The 18049-nt window shown below is 50.5% G+C and overlaps 1 protein-coding gene across 1 annotated transcript in view; it reads left to right on the top strand.

Moving 5' to 3' along the window:
- The window catches only part of UNC13B (unc-13 homolog B), a 339671-nt gene that overhangs the window by 266613 nt on the left and 55009 nt on the right, over positions 1-18049 (top strand). The window contains exons 27-31 of the mRNA XM_019518288.1: positions 4477-4603; positions 11703-11799; positions 13199-13342; positions 13533-13610; positions 13906-13983. Of these exons, the coding sequence (XP_019373833.1) occupies positions 4477-4603; positions 11703-11799; positions 13199-13342; positions 13533-13610; positions 13906-13983 (524 nt within the window). The remainder of the gene's footprint in view (positions 1-4476; positions 4604-11702; positions 11800-13198; positions 13343-13532; positions 13611-13905; positions 13984-18049) is intronic.

The following is an 18049-nucleotide window of genomic DNA, read 5'->3' as shown; positions in this document are numbered from 1 at the left end:
GAATACCACCTGCGCCCCCGTCTCCTTAAGCTTGTCTCCCAGAGCCTCGAAATCCTTCATAATCCAGTCAGGGTTGCCCTTGGCTGCGTCATTCGTTCCCACATGATCGAATGACGCAGCCAGAGAGGTCTGCAGGTTGGATGTAGGCCAGGATCCTCTCCATGATGTCCCTAACCCGAGCCCCAGGCATGAAGCAGACCTCTCGGGCCATAGGGTCAGATCCAGGCATATGTTAGTGCCGGTGGCCCTCCTGCAGCCTGGGGGTGTGAAGGAGGACGGGACCTTCTCTGCTTCATTGGGCTGGGTGGGATGTCCTGAGGAATCTCTCGGTGAAAACACGTGGGTCCTCTGAAGGATGTGCTGGCAGAGATGTTGGAGGATTCGGACCCATCTGGAGTGTCAGCTCCCCATTACGATGTCAGGGTGGCATTTCCAAGGGTCTCCTCAGAGTAGTCCTGCATGGGTTGTTCTGATCTTCCCACCAAGGTGCACGCTGAAGTTTATGGACTTGTCTTTTGAAAGTGCAGCCCAGGATTGAGGAGGTTTTTGAGAAGGATGAAAGTCTTAAAGGTCCTGGTCAGGTCCCTAGCTTTGGGTCAGCCTGTCTTCCACTGGGACATGTTGTTTAGGGGTAGTAGGGAATGGTTAGTCCTTCCTCAGCAAGAGCAGGCTCCCAATGGTGGAAAAGGCAAATGTTTTCCTTGTGTGCAGAGGGGACAGCTGGATTGCCAAATGACGTCAAGTTAAAGTGTGTGCAAATGGGTGGGGTAGGGGGATGGGGACACTTGGTTTGTTCCCATCCCACAATAAGCAGACTTTACCAGGGGCAACTTCCCCGTAATGAACCAGCTAATGTGTGGCACCTCCTCCCCTTTAACCCAAAATAATTGGTTTGGCTGTCAGCAACCTCGGCTAATGGAGGTGCTGCACACGCAATCTGGGACTGTCGAAGGACCCTGCACCCAACTCGCAACCTCCTCCTGTGCTATCCTGCTCTTTGGGACCCATCTCTCATGACATCAGGCGAGTCTGCTTCTGATTGCCGTGAGCCGTGCGTGGGTAGTCTGTTTCAAAGCCAGGGCCAGACTGTTCCAGTGCCGTTCTCCCACAGGTCAGGATGGTACGGATGAACGAGGGGGAGAACAGCCCTCTTCTTTGGTTCACCATTGCCACAGGTCAAGAGATGCTTGGAGCCCAGCTCCTCTGCCCCTGCTGCGCAGTGTCTTGCTATAAGTTGGAAGAAGAGGTATCCATATTGATTCAGGGTGGGCAGGGAAACATCGTGCTTTTTGATCATCCTGGAGGGAAATGGCTGTTTGTGTTTCCTGCTTCCTCTCCTCTCCTGAATACAAGATGAGAGCTTGGTCATGCCTTTCTGACCCTGGTGGGACTGGTTTGGAGGGATGTTGACCTTGCCCAGAGAGCATCACTTAGTCTTCCATGGTGTTCCTGCATCACGGTAGGGCAATGCGTCTGGACCTCGTCTCTCCGCCGGGGAGCCTGGTTCCTCAGCTTCTAGGACACGAGAGGTCTTTGATTTACCAAGCGAGATCAGAATAGTCTTTTTGGGACTATTGTTTGTTTGGCTTCCCTCCTGAGCCCAGGTGTGCACCACCAAAATAAGCCCACTTGCTCCAACTTAGGCACACCAGGGCTTTCTCCAGTGTTGGAGGTTGTTCCAAGCTCTCCTTGGTTATGGCAAAGGTCTGCCGAGCTGCTGGTTTTCCCCAGCTCAGGAACTTGACGTGGCTCTGGAGACATCCTTTTGAAATGTTTTTGCAAATTTCTGACCTTCAGTCCAGGAGCCTGTGGATCTTCAGGGCTTCGGTTTGCACTCAGACTGTGAGCGCTGACTCTGCCACCCCTTGCAATTTCTGATGGCCAGCACCTTGCCGGGAGTGTCTTCGAGTGTAACCTGCCCGATACTGCCTGTTACATAGAGATGGCACATGGTAGGAGCCTCACCCCAGATCTTCTGGCTGAAACAGGCTTTCATTACAGTGCTTGCTCTGTCTCGTGGCCCGAGCTGCTCATAAAACCATGTATCCCTCCTTTATAGGCAAAGTTATTGATCTTGTGTCTCAAATACTTCTCCTCAGACAAGGCTTTGCTATTTAGCAAAGTCATGCAAATCCAGAAAAGAAATCATGATTTCTGGATTTCTTGCAAATCCAGAAAGCTGCATGATTTCCTTGTGGCCTTTGAAAAACTGCTTGAGGGCAATGCCCTGCTTTCTCGGAGGCAGGCGGGCCTGGTGAACTGACAGCCGCTTCTGTCCGCAGGAATGACTCGACTCTCAAGCGGAGCCCTAGTGCCACCACGCAGCAAAATTAACTAAGTCCTCACTGCCTGTGGGTTTCCTTCCTCTCGCAGGGGACACGGGCTCCATGATCACGACTCTCTTTGTTCCCAGCCTTAATGTTATTTTTCTCACGTGGCTCTTTACTTCTGCAGCTATTGCTGAGAGGTTGGTAGCTCATCAGCTGTGGAGGGAGAGTGTGGGGCACATCTTTGTGAGCACTAAGGCAATAACAGCCTTGTTAAGCTCGAACATGAAGGTGCTCCTTTCTCAGTACCCGTTGAAAACAACTTTGGGGGTTAATGGATCTCATGCAGCTTGGCATGCTAAATTAGCCTCCCCCAGGGATTTGCCCATAGATTGACATTTCAATTTCTTCCCGAGGAACAGGACGTTTTGGGGGGGGGTTTCAGTATGACATCTTTAGGTCTGCAACTCATGAATCAATCTTCGCCCCTTAGAGAACAAGGAGGGGAAGTCTGCATTAGTGCGAGGAAGGTTTGTAAAGCTCGTCCCTTGCTTGCATTGCTCTGTGACGTGGCAAAGCTCACCGAGTTGCACATGGGGAGAATTGCATTTTTCATGGACGTAGCTGGAGGTGTCACCAGGCGGCTGCATGTCCTGGTAGCGGTGGCCTGGAGGGCAGTGCTGACCACTGCTGGTGGCGGCACGGCCAGCTGTGGTGGCAGCTGTTTTTTCCCCTGCTCCCGCAAAGAAGGTCGCTTGGTCCCTTGAATTGTACTACTGGGAATAGGTAGCAGCACATTTCTCCTTTCTTTGTGCTGATCCGAACAGGAAAGGACGTAAATACGTTCTGAAACTCCTGCAGAAAATATCACCAAATTTACATCACAATAAATACTGAGCTTGTGCCTGGAGACCTTGCTTATCACGGTCACAGAACTGCTTAGAAATGTTAGGACCGTGACCGCAGATGTTATGAAAAGCCACATATTCAAACGCCTGGCATCTGCCGTGTTGTGCTGCTGTCCTGTATGAGCATCCCTCTTATTTGTGGCTCATCAGTTGGGGCCTGGTCTGAGCTCAGTTCAGTTAATGGAAAGACTCCCGCTGATCTTAGTAGGCTTGGATCCAGCCTCACGCAGAGACTGACGGAAACAGACCTGCGACCTGGCAGCTGCATTTGTGTCCGCGGACAAGATTTCCTGGAGATCAGGTGTAAAAGGGGAGAGTCTGAGGAAGGAGTCAAAGTGGTGGAAGTCCCAAAGCAACGTGCAAACAAAGTGCGGTCCAGGCAGCGATTGCAGTACGGCACATGCCTGCTAAGGGATCTTTTAATTGCCCCCTCGCCTCTCCAGTGTAGGAAGTGGTGACCTTGAGCTGGGCCCTGCCTCTGGGGACAGGTTGTCCATACCTTTGGGTCTGCGGTGCCGATGGCTCTGTCACCTGCTGACCTATAAGAAGTACCAGTGCTGGCACCCTGCTGAACTGGGTGATGCCAGAGCTCGCGCTGAGTTTACTGTTCTGCAGGCAGCTGGGACTGAGACTGCAGGGTGGGGTAAACTGCTCATGGGAACTGGTGAGAGACCCAGTGCTGTCTGCAGAAGCCCTGCAGGAAATGCTGTGACGTGGGGATGAGAGGGACTGAGCCCCAGTTAGATGAAAGGGTGAAAGTTATACTGCTTCCCTGTCTCCTTTCATTAGCGTGCCTGACTCCGTCACTGCAGCTTGGCTGGATGGAGGGAGGAATTGCTTTCCATAGAGCTCTGCCCACCCCTTGCCCTCCCTCCCCATCCCTGTGCCAGCAAGAGCTCAGTGCTACTTGACTGATCCCAAAGTGGCTCCACTGCTCCGAGTCCCCCTTGATACCCCGGTCCCTCACTTCAACCATTTATTTCCTAGGAGGTTGAAATCCAGGATACCTCATTTTAAGACGACAGGCCATAAGCAATTGCTCTCCTTTTATTACCATGACAACCAGAAGCTCTTCAAAAATAGAAGTGTTAGAGGGAGCTGCACAAATAAACTCCAGAGCTTGACCTGCTCGATGCTGAACAACCCCGAATTGTTGCAGAAATCCCAGGCCACTTAGATCTTGTGGCTTTGTGGAGATGTGGTATCCTAAACTCAGAGTGGGCTGAGGGAGACCCTGCTGCTCTACCCAGTGCAGCTAATGGCCTAATTTCAGACCTGACTGCCTGCTTTCTTCCCCACAGAGCATGAAAAGAACCGGCTGTGCAAGAGTGCGGACTATATGAATTTGCACTTCAAAGTGAAATGGCTGTACAATGAGTACGTTCGGGACCTGCCTGCCTTCAAGGGGAAAGTGCCCGAGTATCCAGCGTAAGTGTGTTGTATCCTCTGTCATAAGTCCCGTTGCTTGCACACTCTTGTGTCTCCTTCAGTTGGTTCACTTGTTTCTCCCTTAGCCTTCTCCTGACTTTCCATCCCTTTCTGCCTCCTGTCCACTATGTGGACAGACAAAATTGCTCTCTCCCAGTTCTCTCTGGTCCTGCTCTTTCCTTCCATCCGTCACCTTCCGTTTGGTACAGTGTCTCAGATCAGTCTCCAGGAAAAGCGGTCATGACCAGAGGTATCCCTGTCACTTGCACACTTATGGGATGTTGTTTGAATCAGGCCGGTGGCCTGGGCAAGCTTGAGCATGCAGGCAGTTGTGAAATGCTCAGCCTGGTCAAATGACCATGGCTTTTTCCAAGGATCGTTTGGGTAAATATTTGAAATCCCTGGCAGAGGAGGGAGTCCTTGCTAATAGAGCTTCTTTAATAGGCGCTTTGCTTAGTGATGCACTGCCAGTATCTTAGATCTGGGTGCAGTAGCACCTCCCTTTCCTTCCCTGAGCAGAGGTCTCCCAGGTCTCTGCTCCCCTGCAGCAAACCTGTCCTCCTCCCTGGGCCGATGTTGGCTCTCATTAGGAGAGCTCGTTTGTGCCCCCTGTCGAGTGCACACCTGGCTGGTTTGCTGGGTGAACAGGTACGTCTCTGCGATGTGAGTCTTGCTCTCAGGCAGAGCTCACCCAGTTCAGCCTCCCCAGGGAGGGATCCCCAAAGCTTTCCTGTAAGCTGCTTTGAATGGGAGGGAAGAGGAGAAGGGGAGCAGGTGGCTGCATGTAGGTGGCTCTGCTTGGATGGAGGCCAGGGTGGGTCCGAGGGTCCTGCCATGTGTTGTATCACCATATATTTTGGCAGTTTCATATCCTGGATCATATGAGCCACCTCGAGCCCAAATCCAGATTATTAAAGCAATGGGAGGAAGTGTGGTGGGTCCAGTGCATAGGACTGGAAGTCTTGGAGGCTTGTTTTTCCCTCTTGGCTCTGCCTCTGCATCACTGTGACTTTGAGAGAGTCATTTTGACTGCTCTCTCGTAGCTTCCCCATCTGTGAAATCAGGATAATGATGCTGAGCTTTTTATTTTATTTTTTTTAGAGAGCCCTGCAGTCTGGGGATGGGAAATGTTGCCTGAGTGTCATTAAGTCTCAGTACAGATAGTCTAGCTCGCTGGCTGTCTGTAGGGTGCCCGTTACCGGGGTGTACCTGCACCTTCGTCAGCATCCTCTGCTGCTTAACGATGTTAAAATGTAAAGCCTTAAAAAAAACTAACTACATCTTAAGACTTTTTCAATCACCTTGCTCACCTGTCAAAAATATCCCTGTGGCGCCAACCAGAGCAGCGGGTTAGCTTCCTTAGACACTAATTTGCTCAGTCACATACTATTTTTAAACACCGCCATGCCATTAAATGCAGAATTCTCTGCTTCAGCTTGAAACATCAGTAAGCTCCTCAAGACAAACCCAAATGCCATTGTCCAGACAGCAGCAGAGACTTCTGCTCTCCTGAATAGGCAAGGGGCTAAGTGCAAACCTGTCTAGGACCCAGCAGTGTGAGAGAAGACCCGCTTCTGGTTGCAAAATCTGGTGAAGGTTTCCAGGTGCTGACTCCTATATTTCTCACTTGCTTTCAACTCTCCAGCATCACTTTCTGAAACTGCTTTAGCAACATAGCCAGCAGCTGAGTAAAGGAGCCTCCACCTGTCCTTGTCAGCTGAAAGCTTCGAGGAGCCAATTCCCCAAAAGCAGTAACTTTTTTTTTTTTGTCCTTCACTTAAAGAACTGCTTACTCTGTCTCCTTTTAGACATGTTAGCTCACATCTGGTAGCACTGTCATGTCAGACTAGACATTCTCAGGTAGTCCAAGGCATTTCTGCCTTTGACTTCCAGTGTAGATGGACTTACTGGTGATTTCAGCGCCCAGTGATGCCAGTGTTAAGCTGTTAAATTGCAACCGGTAGCTCCAGGTGGTCCTATAGCTGCACAAGTGCAGCAAACTGTTGCAAGTTGACCCCGTTAGTCCTGCCTGTTCCTACAGCAGGATAACAGGTGCATCGTAACAGGTGACTATGTCCTTTTTCAAATCAGTGAAGAGTTGTCTGTCCACAACCTGAGTGCGCCTGGGCAACAAGTACTCAACGTTATAGTAGGTTTGGCCTCATCCAGAAAGCCCTGCCTTTGCTTTCCTGCCTGTTTGCACGCACAGTTGAAGTTGCTTAGGGGTGTCTTTGTGTGTACCCAGGGACTTAAACACGTAAACATTGTGTTTCTCATGGAGCACTGGCTCAGCAGCAGCTCTGCAGAAAAGGACCTGTGGGGACAGTGGACAACAGTGTTCAGGAGCCAGCAGTGTGCCCTTGGTGCCAGGAAGGCTACCGGCATCCTGGGCTACATTGGGAGGAGCTCTGCCAGCAGATGGAGGGCAGTGATTTCTCCCCTCTGTTCAGCACTGGGGAGGCCACATCTGGAGTCCTGTGTCCAGCTGTGGGCCCCCAGACAGAAAGGATGTGGACACGTTGAAGAGAGTCCAGCAAAGGGCAATGAAAATGGTTGGGGGGCTGGAGGACATGACTGGTGAGGAGAGGCTGAGGGCACTGGGCTGATCGAGTCTGGAGAAGAGAAGACCGAGGGGGATTGAATAGCAGCCTTCACCTCCCTGCAGGGGGGCTGCAAAGAGGATGGAGCTGGACTGTTCTCAGTGGGGGCAGATGGCAGGACAAGGAGCAATGGGCTCAAGTTGTGGCATATTAGTCTAACTGCACAGTCAGGCTGCAATTTGTAGAGGACTTCTGCCTTGTGTCCTCTAATTGAGTCAAAAAAAAGCACCACTTTCACCTGTACATCACAAGACAATCAGGGGAAGAAGGGCATTTGCCACCTACCAGCAATTAAAACCCTCCTGTCTGAAACGAACGGTGTTTAAATAACTTCAGATGCAGTTTCTTCAACAAATATTTTTAAATACCTTCCCTCATCCCTTGGGTCAGGGGTTAAATGTCTTCTGTGATCAGGGAGTGCTTTCCCTGTGTTGTTCGCTCCCTGGGCACGAGGGCCAAGCTTTGCAAAGTCTATTTGAATGGAGAGGAATAGCTCTGCATTTATGCTCTAACTGGAAGTTGTTTGGCGCAGTATGCATGGGAGCCCATGGAGACGACAGTACTTATCTACAACTATGTAATTAGGTGCTTCAAAGTGGTGCCAGCTAAGGATGGCACAGAGGGGTGTGATTTGCATTGCCCCCAGATAGTATTTGCCCCCAGAGTGACTGCAGTTCATGACCCAAGTACTTCATTTTGCATCCTGAGCATTTTCTTAGGAGAGCTCTCCTGCCAGCTTTCTAGGGTCTTCCCTTGCTCTTTGCCTAGGCAGGTTGGTCAGACAGTGAACCCGTTGTACGAAAGCAGGTTGATTTATTTTATTAGATGTATAAGCCACCCTCCCCTAGAACAGCTTGGGGCAGCTTAAAGTATGAGAGCAAAAAAACACACATGCACACAAAAACCCCCTTAGAAAAATGAAATAAAACATTAAAATGCAGCAGTGTAACAAGCCTCCCCTGGAAATCCACCCTGCCATCCCTCTCTCCTCTGCCCCTCTCCTAGGAGGGCCCCCGTTCCTCTGTCCCCTCTCTTACTGTCTCTCCCAAGCCTGTGCCTCCTTGTAGCTGTCCCCCAGCCCCACTCGTCCTCCTCTTTCCACCGGAGAAACACAATTCCATGTAAATGGTTATAACTAGAAATGCAGTGACCTGCCTCCCCCATCTCCACCTCTGCTCCTGTAGCCCCCACCCCGAGGAAGCCCGCAGGCAGCCTGTGCCCTTCCCCTGTCCAGCTCCGGCAGTTGTGCGGTGCTGCAGCGGGTCCTAGCCCTTTTCCTCTCTGGATTTGGCTTTCAGAGCAGGTGTTTGCAGGGCTGGGCGGCAGTGCCAGCAGAACGCGTCTCCCACCGAGCTGGACCTTCTGCATCCTGCCCAGAAGCGCTCAGTGGCTGTGCTGCCCCATTCCTGTGGGGTAGGCTCTGTTCTGTGCCCCAGATGTGAACGGTGGAGTTGGCAGGGGCTGGTTAGTCATCTTCCCTCTCCTGTGCAATACCCACCAGTTGTGCAACGGGCCCTCGCCTGCCTCCTTCGTTGAACTGGTACGGGATGGGGCAGTGAGCAGCTAGCATTTCGGGGCCCTGGTGAGAGCTGGGGGGCTCCTGGTGGTGCTGGAGCTCTTGGGCCAGAAATGAGTCGTGTTGAAAAAGTAAAGTTTTCATTAGGAAGAAAAGTTGTCCCCAAAGCCGGAGTCCTACCACACGTGCCAGCCTGAGCCTCTTGGCAGCATTGCTGGGGTGCAGAAATCTCTCGATGTTCCCGTTATCATCTTGGTTGGGTGTTGCGGCTACAGACGAGCTGCTGCTGGCATTTAACATGGTGCCAGTTGCCATTGCCAGCGTTAGCTTGGGCACGCAGTAGATTGCATAGCACGAAGGGTATTTAAGGTCACCTAGCGTGCTTCCAGTTCGCGCTTGCTCGTGCACGCACATGCTTGCTCACACTTGCTCTTGTCTGGCACGTTATTTCACATCCTTTTCAAACTCCGGCAGCCCATAATTAGCACCGTTTTTCTGAGCTCGATGGTTTGTTTAGCGAAGGTTGTGCTCTGTTGTGCAGCTCTGAGTGCTTTTTTTTTTTTCCAGGCATGGGCATGTTTTCCCCTGATTTGCAAGTGGTAATATTTGGAAACGAGATTTGCCGCAGCTGCGGTATTCGAATACTTGCATATGACCGAACAGGGTAATGAATTCTCAGCAGACGCTTCATCCCGCTGAAACCTTGAAGGATACGCTGCTGCTTAAACACTGACAAAAAGCCCCCAAGAAGGCAGAGCACAGGGGGTCTGGCTCTCCCAGGATCCATGTCCTGTTGTCAGCCCTCTTCTCCTCTTGGTTACATGTTCAGATCCAGCCCACCTCCATAATGATCATAACGTGCACTAGAGGCCCTTGGCTACCTCCACTATCTCCATCCATTCCCATCTGTTATGTGTCTTCATCCATGCCCATAGTGCCTGAAAGCTTTTACCATCTGGAAGTTGTCCAGTGCAGCGAGCCAGGAATCTAGGCTGGTGCCAAGGGAATTGCAGTCCAGGGACACAAAGGAGATGCCCCCGTCAGTCAACTCTGGTCTTTTTGGCCAGTTCTGTCCTGATTTTAAGCTAGTCTCTTGCCTTCCCCCAGATGGGAAGCGAGGGGAAGCCTGCTGCCTTCTTTCCATGCTCTGACTGCTCCTTTGATTCAGAGCTGTACTTGTTGGCACCTTTCACCAGTGTTAAATTCACATCTGCTCTTACTGTATTAAAAGATCGTGGAGCAGGTCATCAATCTTTCTAAGCACCTAGATGATAACAGGCTGTTCAGGAGGAGCCAGCATTGATTTGTCAAGAGCAGGTCATGCTTGACCAATCTGATTTTCCTTCTATGACAAGGTGATGGGCTTTGTGGATGGCGGGAGAGCAGTGGATGTGATGCACCTTGACTTCAGTGGGGTTTTTGACAGTGTAACCCATGACGCTCTTATTAGTAGGCTAAAGAAATTGCTGTATAGATAGATGAAACTACTGTAAGGCAGGCACGTAACTGGTTGGATTGTGTTCTCAAAACGTAGACATAAAGGGCTTGGTGTCCAACGGTGATTGAGGCGTCAAGTGGGATTCCCCAGAGGTCAGCCTGGGGTGTAATACTGGTAGTGATTTGGAGAGTGGGACTGATGCGCAGCAGCAGATTTGCAGATGACACCAATTTGGATGGAATTGCAGATACTTTGGAGGGTGGGATTGAGATGACACTGATAAACTAGAGAGAGAGCCCACAATCACTGAATGGAGTTCAGTAAGGACAAATGCAGAGTCCTGCACTAATGGAGAAATGCTCTCATGCACAAACATGAGTTGGGGAATGACCGGTTAGTTAGGTTGTGGTAGTGCAGCCAAAGACCTGGGGATTACAGTGGCCTCTGAGTGGAGTCCGACTCAGCTGTGTCCTTTTGTTGCCAAAATAAAGTGGGGGTTGGTTTGCGCTAGCATCTCGGGCTGTATTAACGTGAGCGTCACCTGCAAGGCAAAGCAAAGCCTCCACAGGAATACTCGGTCTAGTTGGGGCATTTCAAGAAAGATGGAGACACATTGGAAAGAGTCCATCAGAGAGCAATAGAAGTGATTTTAGATGTCTGTGTTGGAAATATAGCATGCAAGGAAAGGCTGGAGAAGAGAGATCTGAGTGCGCGTTGGCTCTAACTGTTTGCAAGTACAAGAAGGGTGGTTGTCAAAGAGGATGAGGTCAACTGTTGTCTGTGGCCACAGGAGAGAAGACGAGAAGTAGCAGTCTTCAATTGCAATGAGGGGCATTTGAGTTTGGCTTTTAGGAGGGACTTTGTAGCCCTGAGGGTGAGTTAGCACTGGAACAGACGCCAGGAGAGGTTTGAGTGTCTGTTGGTAGAAGTGTGGATCAGACGCACTTGAATGAAACAGTACAGACAGGGATGATCTGCCCAGAGCAGGGACTTGGACTAGCTGGCCTCCTGCATCTCCTTCAGCCCTGTTTTTCTAAGGCTCGGTGCTCGATGGGCACTACTGGTCCCCTGCGCCTGGGTCCCCACCGAGGGATGGCACAATGCCTCCACTCAGCCGTTAAGCTCTCATTACATGAGCATCCTCCTAGTCAGGGTATTCCCTGAAGGTAAAGGATGACAGGCTACCCCAGAAAAGACCCCCACTCCCCCCTTTCTCCACCCCTGCAGGGTCCCATCACTTGCAAGCACAGTGATAGGAAGCTCTCATGCACCAATGTGAGCGGCGTGCCAGTGCACTCGCATGTCAGCTGCCCTGGGAGAAGTGACCAAGTGGGAGCACGCAGGTAATATTCAGACAAAACCATGATGAGGGTGCAGCTGGGCCTCTAGCACTGGTCCAAATGGGGATGAAGTCTATGATCCCGCTGCTGTGAAGACCTTTGTATCGCTGAAGCGTCTGTCCCGTTCTGCACGGACGTCCCGAGGTTCGGGTCTGTGACTGCATTTCTCGTAGTAACTTGGTCTCTGTCCTTGTCCCTGCTGCAGGTGGTTCGAGCAGTTTGTGATGCAGTGGCTGGATGAAAACGAGGAGGTTTCCCTCGAATTCCTCCATGGAGCCTTGGAGAGAGATAAGAAAGACGGGGTACGTAGGTCCCTCTGCTAAGTTGTAACTGAGCTCTTCAGTGTCTGGGAACCCAGCAGAATTACTGCAGAGTCAGAAGCCTTCCTGCAAGCGCAGCCTATTTGGTGTGGTAAATAATTTGGAAAACCCTTTATCTTGGGTCTTTGTCCCTAGGGCATCTTGAACTGTTTTAACCTAATGGGAAAATCAGAGCCAGGCACTTCACAAACTCTTTTCCTTTTTCTTTTTTTTTTTTTTTGCTTCTGCTGATGTTAAATCTCTATCAGCAAGTGACCTGATATTCTCCCATCTTTCTATGCCTGTAAGGCACATCATTGAAGCACAAGACACTAGATGTGTGTGTAATCATGGTGGGGAGAGCGCCCTTAATCCATCTGCATAGTGATCAGATCTTTTTTAGCCTCACAGAGTATTCCCACAAGGAGGTAAAGAGGCTTCCAGGTGTTTCAAAGACTCAGCGGTTTAGCAGCCTGCTACAGTTTCAACGTGATCACTTGCTTACCTTTCCTCTTTTTAAAATAGAGAGCTTCATTTTCTTTCCCTCCTCTCTAATCAAACTAACACATGTCATCCAAGGCATCAGCAGTGCTTACTGCTCCCCAGTTTTTTTTAGTCGTGGTCTGTCTGATCTGGGCCAGTGCTGTCATGAGGAGTTAGGAAAGGTACGTCTCCATCCGGGTCCCAGTATAAATCGATAGCAATTGCCTGTCCAGCTCCTTGGGGCCCGCAGGTGAAGTCGCTAATTCTGGAGTGAATGAGTTCAGTGAGGAAGTAGCCCCCGCTGCTACACGGCAGACAATGCTCAGGTGGCAGGAGACACATGGGAGATGGTGTTTCCATTCTGGGCTTTTTGAATGGCCTATAGAGGCTTTTCAAATAAAACCCAGGAGCAACCTAAAAATACCAAATTGAAATGTAAAAACACTGAGGAAATCCTGATGCTTGTTTAACAACTTGGTCATTAGAACACGGTTCTGGTTTGTTAATTTTCTGCTCCTTCTGCATGGGCAGTGTTTACATTTCCGTGTCTCCAGCAGCATTGTCTGAGGTGGGACTGCATTGCCCACATGTTGGATGCATGTGGACCATGTTGGATGCACGTTCTTAGGAGCGTGTGCAGCTAGATCTTGTAGTCTTACTGACTGGAGGAGGCACAAGCTGCTGTAGTAGCCTGCAAGTGTGAAAACTCCTGAAATTACTGTTTGTAATGAGCCCCCCACCTGGCCAGAAATAGCAAATTGCGATTTGCTGTGTAGTAGATTTAGTAGACCCCCCACAATACCTTTAGAAATCAGTCAACACACAAATCCCTACCCCGAGAGGTAAAAAAAACTTCTAGGAGCTGCCGGCTGCCCCCTGCAGATCACTTCAAAGGGGTCAGCGATTGCCATGTGTTCAGTTCCAGCAGACGTCGGAGCACGCGCTGTTCTCCTGCTCGGTGGTGGACGTCTTCACCCAGCTCAACCAGAGCTTTGAGATCATCAAGAAGCTGGAGTGCCCAGACCCCGTCATCGTTGGTCACTACATGAGGAGGTTTGCCAAGGTAAGAGAATAGCATTTACCTCTTCATCTGTTCCCACCTGCACAGGAGACTTCTTAAAATACTTGGGAGGATCCTGTCTCATCTCTGTTTGGGGCTTGATCTTTCTTATCAAGTGCTTCAGACCTCCCGCTGCTGTTCCCGGCAGAGGAGGGAGAGTGACGCTGTCGGTTGGTGTCTTTTGTCTTTGCAGACGATCGGGAAGGTGCTGATGCAGTACGCCGACATCCTCTCCAGGAGCTTCCGGTCCTACTGCTCCAAGGAGAAGCTGGTGAGAAATGTCTGCTGTATTTTGTGCTTTTCTTCTTTGAACCCCAAGCATTGTTGAATCGTTCTGTGGCAGCCAAACAGCTTGTGAGGGGTCCTCTTGCTAAATTTGAGTGAGTGGACTGGGAAGCTATAACGAGTTGCTTTTGAATCAGCCCCAGGGCTTGGAGTTTTAACCTTTGTTTGCCCATCCCTAAAACAAAGGGACTCATAAGCACGGACCCGAACCTCAACAGGATGATGGAACACAATTGTACGATTTCCCCCCATCATTAACAGGGCTTTGTTCTTTCTCTCAGCCCTGCATCCTGATGAATAACATCCAGCAGCTGAGGGTACAACTTGAGAAGATGTTTGAGGCCATGGGTGGTAAAGAGGTAAGTGCAGCTGGCTGTCGATGCCCCCATAACTCTTGCCCTACTAGTTATTCTAACCATCGTGGCACCAAGAAACTGCAGTCAGGACTGAGGCACATAAGTGTGAAAGGGCACACTTCTGGAGGTGTGATGTCTGGTGTCACACAAGACCCAGCAGTGGTGGTTGCAAGCAAGAGTGGAGGAGGAAGGGATGGGGGAACTAATAACAGCACGCGCTCATGTGGCTGCAGCAAGGAAGCTTCAAGCCTGGTTTTAAATGAGATACAGATGTCAGTGAGCTCTCCATTCATCCGTCCGTCTGTCCATCATGGGCATAAGCCATTTTGAGTAGCATGTAAATGCAGGCCAGTAGCTTTACTTGGAATAAGCGATCAAAAGGTAATGTATTTCACACACACACACACATGCAGTGTGACACAGTCCTGCTTGCTCTTTTGAGAACTGGGGCCGAGTTTATCAATACTGATTCATTTCCCAGTTCCTGTGGGATATTTTGGGCAGTGTAGCAGGTTCCAGGGAAATGGAAACAATTTTGTATCCAGACTTGCTGTTTATACTGAGGGTGGCTGGCTATAATCTGTGTGTCTCTCTCTTTCCCTCTCATTGCTTTTCAAGACTCAGGAGGCTGAAGAAAAGGAAGCTGCCAATGTTAGGAAAACTATTGTTTTTCTCAAGCCTGAGGGCATTTCCTGTTGTTGTGATGTGGTAGACTGCTCTAGTCTGAATGCTGAGAGGCTGACTCCATGGTGGCATTTCACTGAAATGCAGCTCAGCTCTGACTGATATGCTGGTCCAAGTGTCTCTGGTGCTCAGTGGCGTAATTCCAACAAGTGACAATCGTCCTCTTTCCCTGGCTGGGGCAATGGGAAGAGCTGAAAGGTTTGCTACCTCTGCTGAAATGTTCCAGCAACCTTGCCCACATTTAGGCCTGCAGCCAGCCTTGAATGTCAGCACGTTGATGGCTGCTGGCTGTATTCCCCCCCAAACTCTTGCACCTATGGTGCAAAGTGTGTAAATAGTCTTAAGAAGGTGTTTAGTCGCACATTTTGGTTTCTAATAAGCGACCTGTGCTTGTCAAGTGGCCTCACAAGAGTCTGGGTTTTGGCCTCTGCTCTTGTCTTGCAAAGGTGCTTCTGTATTTGGCATGTAATAGTTATTGGATCATGTGGATAGACAGCAGTGGGTAGTTTGTGCTGCGGCAGTGCACATCTCCAAGCCAGACTCCTGCTTTACCCTCCTGGCCCCACATACCTCCCCCTTTGGCTGCCCAGCTTTAAGAGGAAGGTTGGAAAGTGCTCTCGGTTAAGCCAAGCCCACAGCTTGGGGGTTAGGGCACTTCTGTAGGAAGTGTGAGCTCCAGGGTCAAGCCCTCTAAGTGAGGAGGGGCCTTGGATGTGGGTCTCCCTCTGTTCCCCTTAATCAGAAGGAAGTGTTTGCGTGGATGCAGTGAAATGATCGGTGATGCCCGTTCAGTCTCTCCTCCAGATTTATTGCACACACAAGCCATCCCGCTGCTCAAGCAAAACCCCAGACAGCCTGTAAAGGTGTTCTTTCACCAGCTTTCCAAATGACAGCACAAGGACTCATCTATCTAGGCATTGTCCCAGCACCCCTGGACCTGCATGGTCTCCTCTGGCTTGCTGACACTTCCCCAAACTGAAGTTGTTTCCTTAGTCTTTTATACCCTTTTACAGCCCTCATCTGTAAAGCATTTATGTTCATGCCATAGCTCCTCACCCATTACCTTTTACAGGGGATCTTTCCTCATCCATCTGTCACTGTCACCCTCAGCCTGTTTTGACCTTCCTTCTCCCTCCTGGGCTATCCTTGGGTCTTCTGCTTCTCTGTTCGGTCTTGTTTTTCTGCGTCTACAGCTGTCTGCATTTTGTCTTGCCTACAGCAGTCATTGCTTCTGTGCTTAGGTGCCTCTGCGCTCATTTTGCTTTCAGCTCATGGTGTCTGTTCAAAGGAAGGGAAGGAAAACAAAAGGCATCAGTTGTACCAGGGCAGCTTTTCAGGCCTACACCTCTCCCAGGGCAAGTGGCCTAACCAGGAGGCTGTTCAGCTAAAAAGTGGGGAGATTCTCTTCTTTTTCTTCCTTCTCCTCCTTCAACCAGGTGCTAGTTGTGTTTTTTGTGACCAGTGCTTCAGAGGCTCACGGGGAACTAGACCCTTCTCTGAGGGGAGCAGGATCCCTGCAGAGCATGAGTGACTGGAGTGGATCCCCTCTGAGCATGTTCAGAAGAGCAAGGTGAATTGCAAAGGGGGGAAAGAGCTAAAATCTGCATAGGTGGCCCTAAACGCCCCTCATGCAACCACCATTGCTGGTATCAGCACTACCTCCCTGCTTAAAGGGGAGCTGGGTTTGGGCCTTTGTGCTTGCGGTGCCCAGGCTCGAGTGGTTCTTTTTGCACCTCCTTTTTACTGCATCGTGGTGTAAGGAAGCTGTAGTCTGGCTTCACCCAGAAGCAAAAGGCTGTCCTTACAGAGGTCCAGGTGTTTCGCAAGACCCTCCTGCACACTCTGCTCTGCACGGAGTCAGGTGAATTCCCCCCAACCTTTTCTTTTGCTGCACCTGGCCTCCAGTCTCCTCGAGAGGTGGTCTGTCAGCATTACCCTGGTGTCCAACCAGGCGAGGAGACAGGCGGGGAGCTCAAGTGCAGATCCTGTGACTGCCCAGCTGGGAGCTCGTGAGCCTGGTGTCTGGGAACTGAGGTGCGAGAGAGGCTGTTTTCGATGCTGTCTATTCACCTTGCCCAGCAGCCACTGCTCACCAGACACGCTTCATTTCAGTGGTGCCAGGTGCCCGAAATGGCTGGCATCACTAGGTTTTCCTCTTGGCATCCAGTTAGTACTCTGCTGCCTAGAATAACTCTTTGCTAACCCCCTCACCGTGCGGTTAGAGCAAATGTGGTGTCATCCCAGTTTGTCTAGTGGCTACCGTGATAGTGATTAGACCTGGCTACTGACTCTCACGTAGTAAGATGACAGCCCTGAGAATAGAGCTGCCAACATGCAAGTCTCCATCTAGGATCCAGTTTGTCCTCCTCTCCCTCAAGATGGATCATTTCTTATTGCCCGTTCCCACGATGCGTGCAGTCTGTGCGGTCTCTGCGTCGTGCAGCTGTTGACACAGACGTGTAACCATTGACTCTCTTACTCGGATGAAAGCCAGCAGCAGAGCCATTTTGCTGTAGGAATAAGGAGTTATCACAGGGAGCTCTCTTTGGTGCCCTAGGGAAACGTGTACTATTTTGTGCTACCCGGTGCATTGTAGAGAGGGACTAGCACCAGCATGGCTTAGTTGTGTGACTTCACTAATAAAAGTAGGAGCTGTGCATAAACCACATGAGACATTACATTGGGAGACCAATCCTGGTTCCATGCTGCTAGTCTCACGCATTTTTTGACTGCATTGGCCATGTTTTGCTCACTAATCCCTTCTCCATTGGGAGTACTTTTAATGCCGCAAACCTCTGAATAGCTTTCAAGTAACAATACCAACCTCCTACCCAGTGGTTTTTCTCAGCAGGTCTCCAAGCACTTCCCAGAAGAGATTGGCACCACCCTCCCCATTTATAATGGGGGTGGCAGGCAGGGAGTGGGCAGTGGGCACTGGGCATGCTGAGCTCACGAACTGCGAAGTGAACGCATACTTTTAACCATGAAAAGTGACAAGGGAAGGTTGAACTGTTTGCCTCCAGCCTTCTTCTGCCTCTGGCAAACCACGGGTTTGCCGTGGATCCTCGGGCCCGCGCTGTTCAACATCTTCATCAGTGATTTGGACGAGGGGGTAAAAAGCACCTGTTCAAATTTGCTGATGACACTGAGATATGGGGGGACGTGGGCACACTAGAAGGAAGCAACAGGCTACAATGTGACCTAGACAGGTTACAAGGGTGGGCGGATGAGAATAGGATGGGTTTCAACACAGACAAGTGCAAGGTGATGCACCTGGGGAGGAACAACCGGCACCATACCTACAGGTTGGGGAACTCCCCTCTTGTCAGCATGGAGGCGGAAAAGGATCTTGGAGTCATCATTGACTCCAAGATGAACATGGGTC

This window comes from Gavialis gangeticus, unplaced genomic scaffold, assembly GCF_001723915.1.
Source record: "Gavialis gangeticus isolate Ggan-Ray unplaced genomic scaffold, GavGan_comp1, whole genome shotgun sequence".
NCBI lineage: Eukaryota > Metazoa > Chordata > Crocodylia > Gavialidae > Gavialis > Gavialis gangeticus.
Note: the sequence above shows the minus strand (reverse complement) of the source record. Positions and strands in the feature narration are given on the sequence as shown.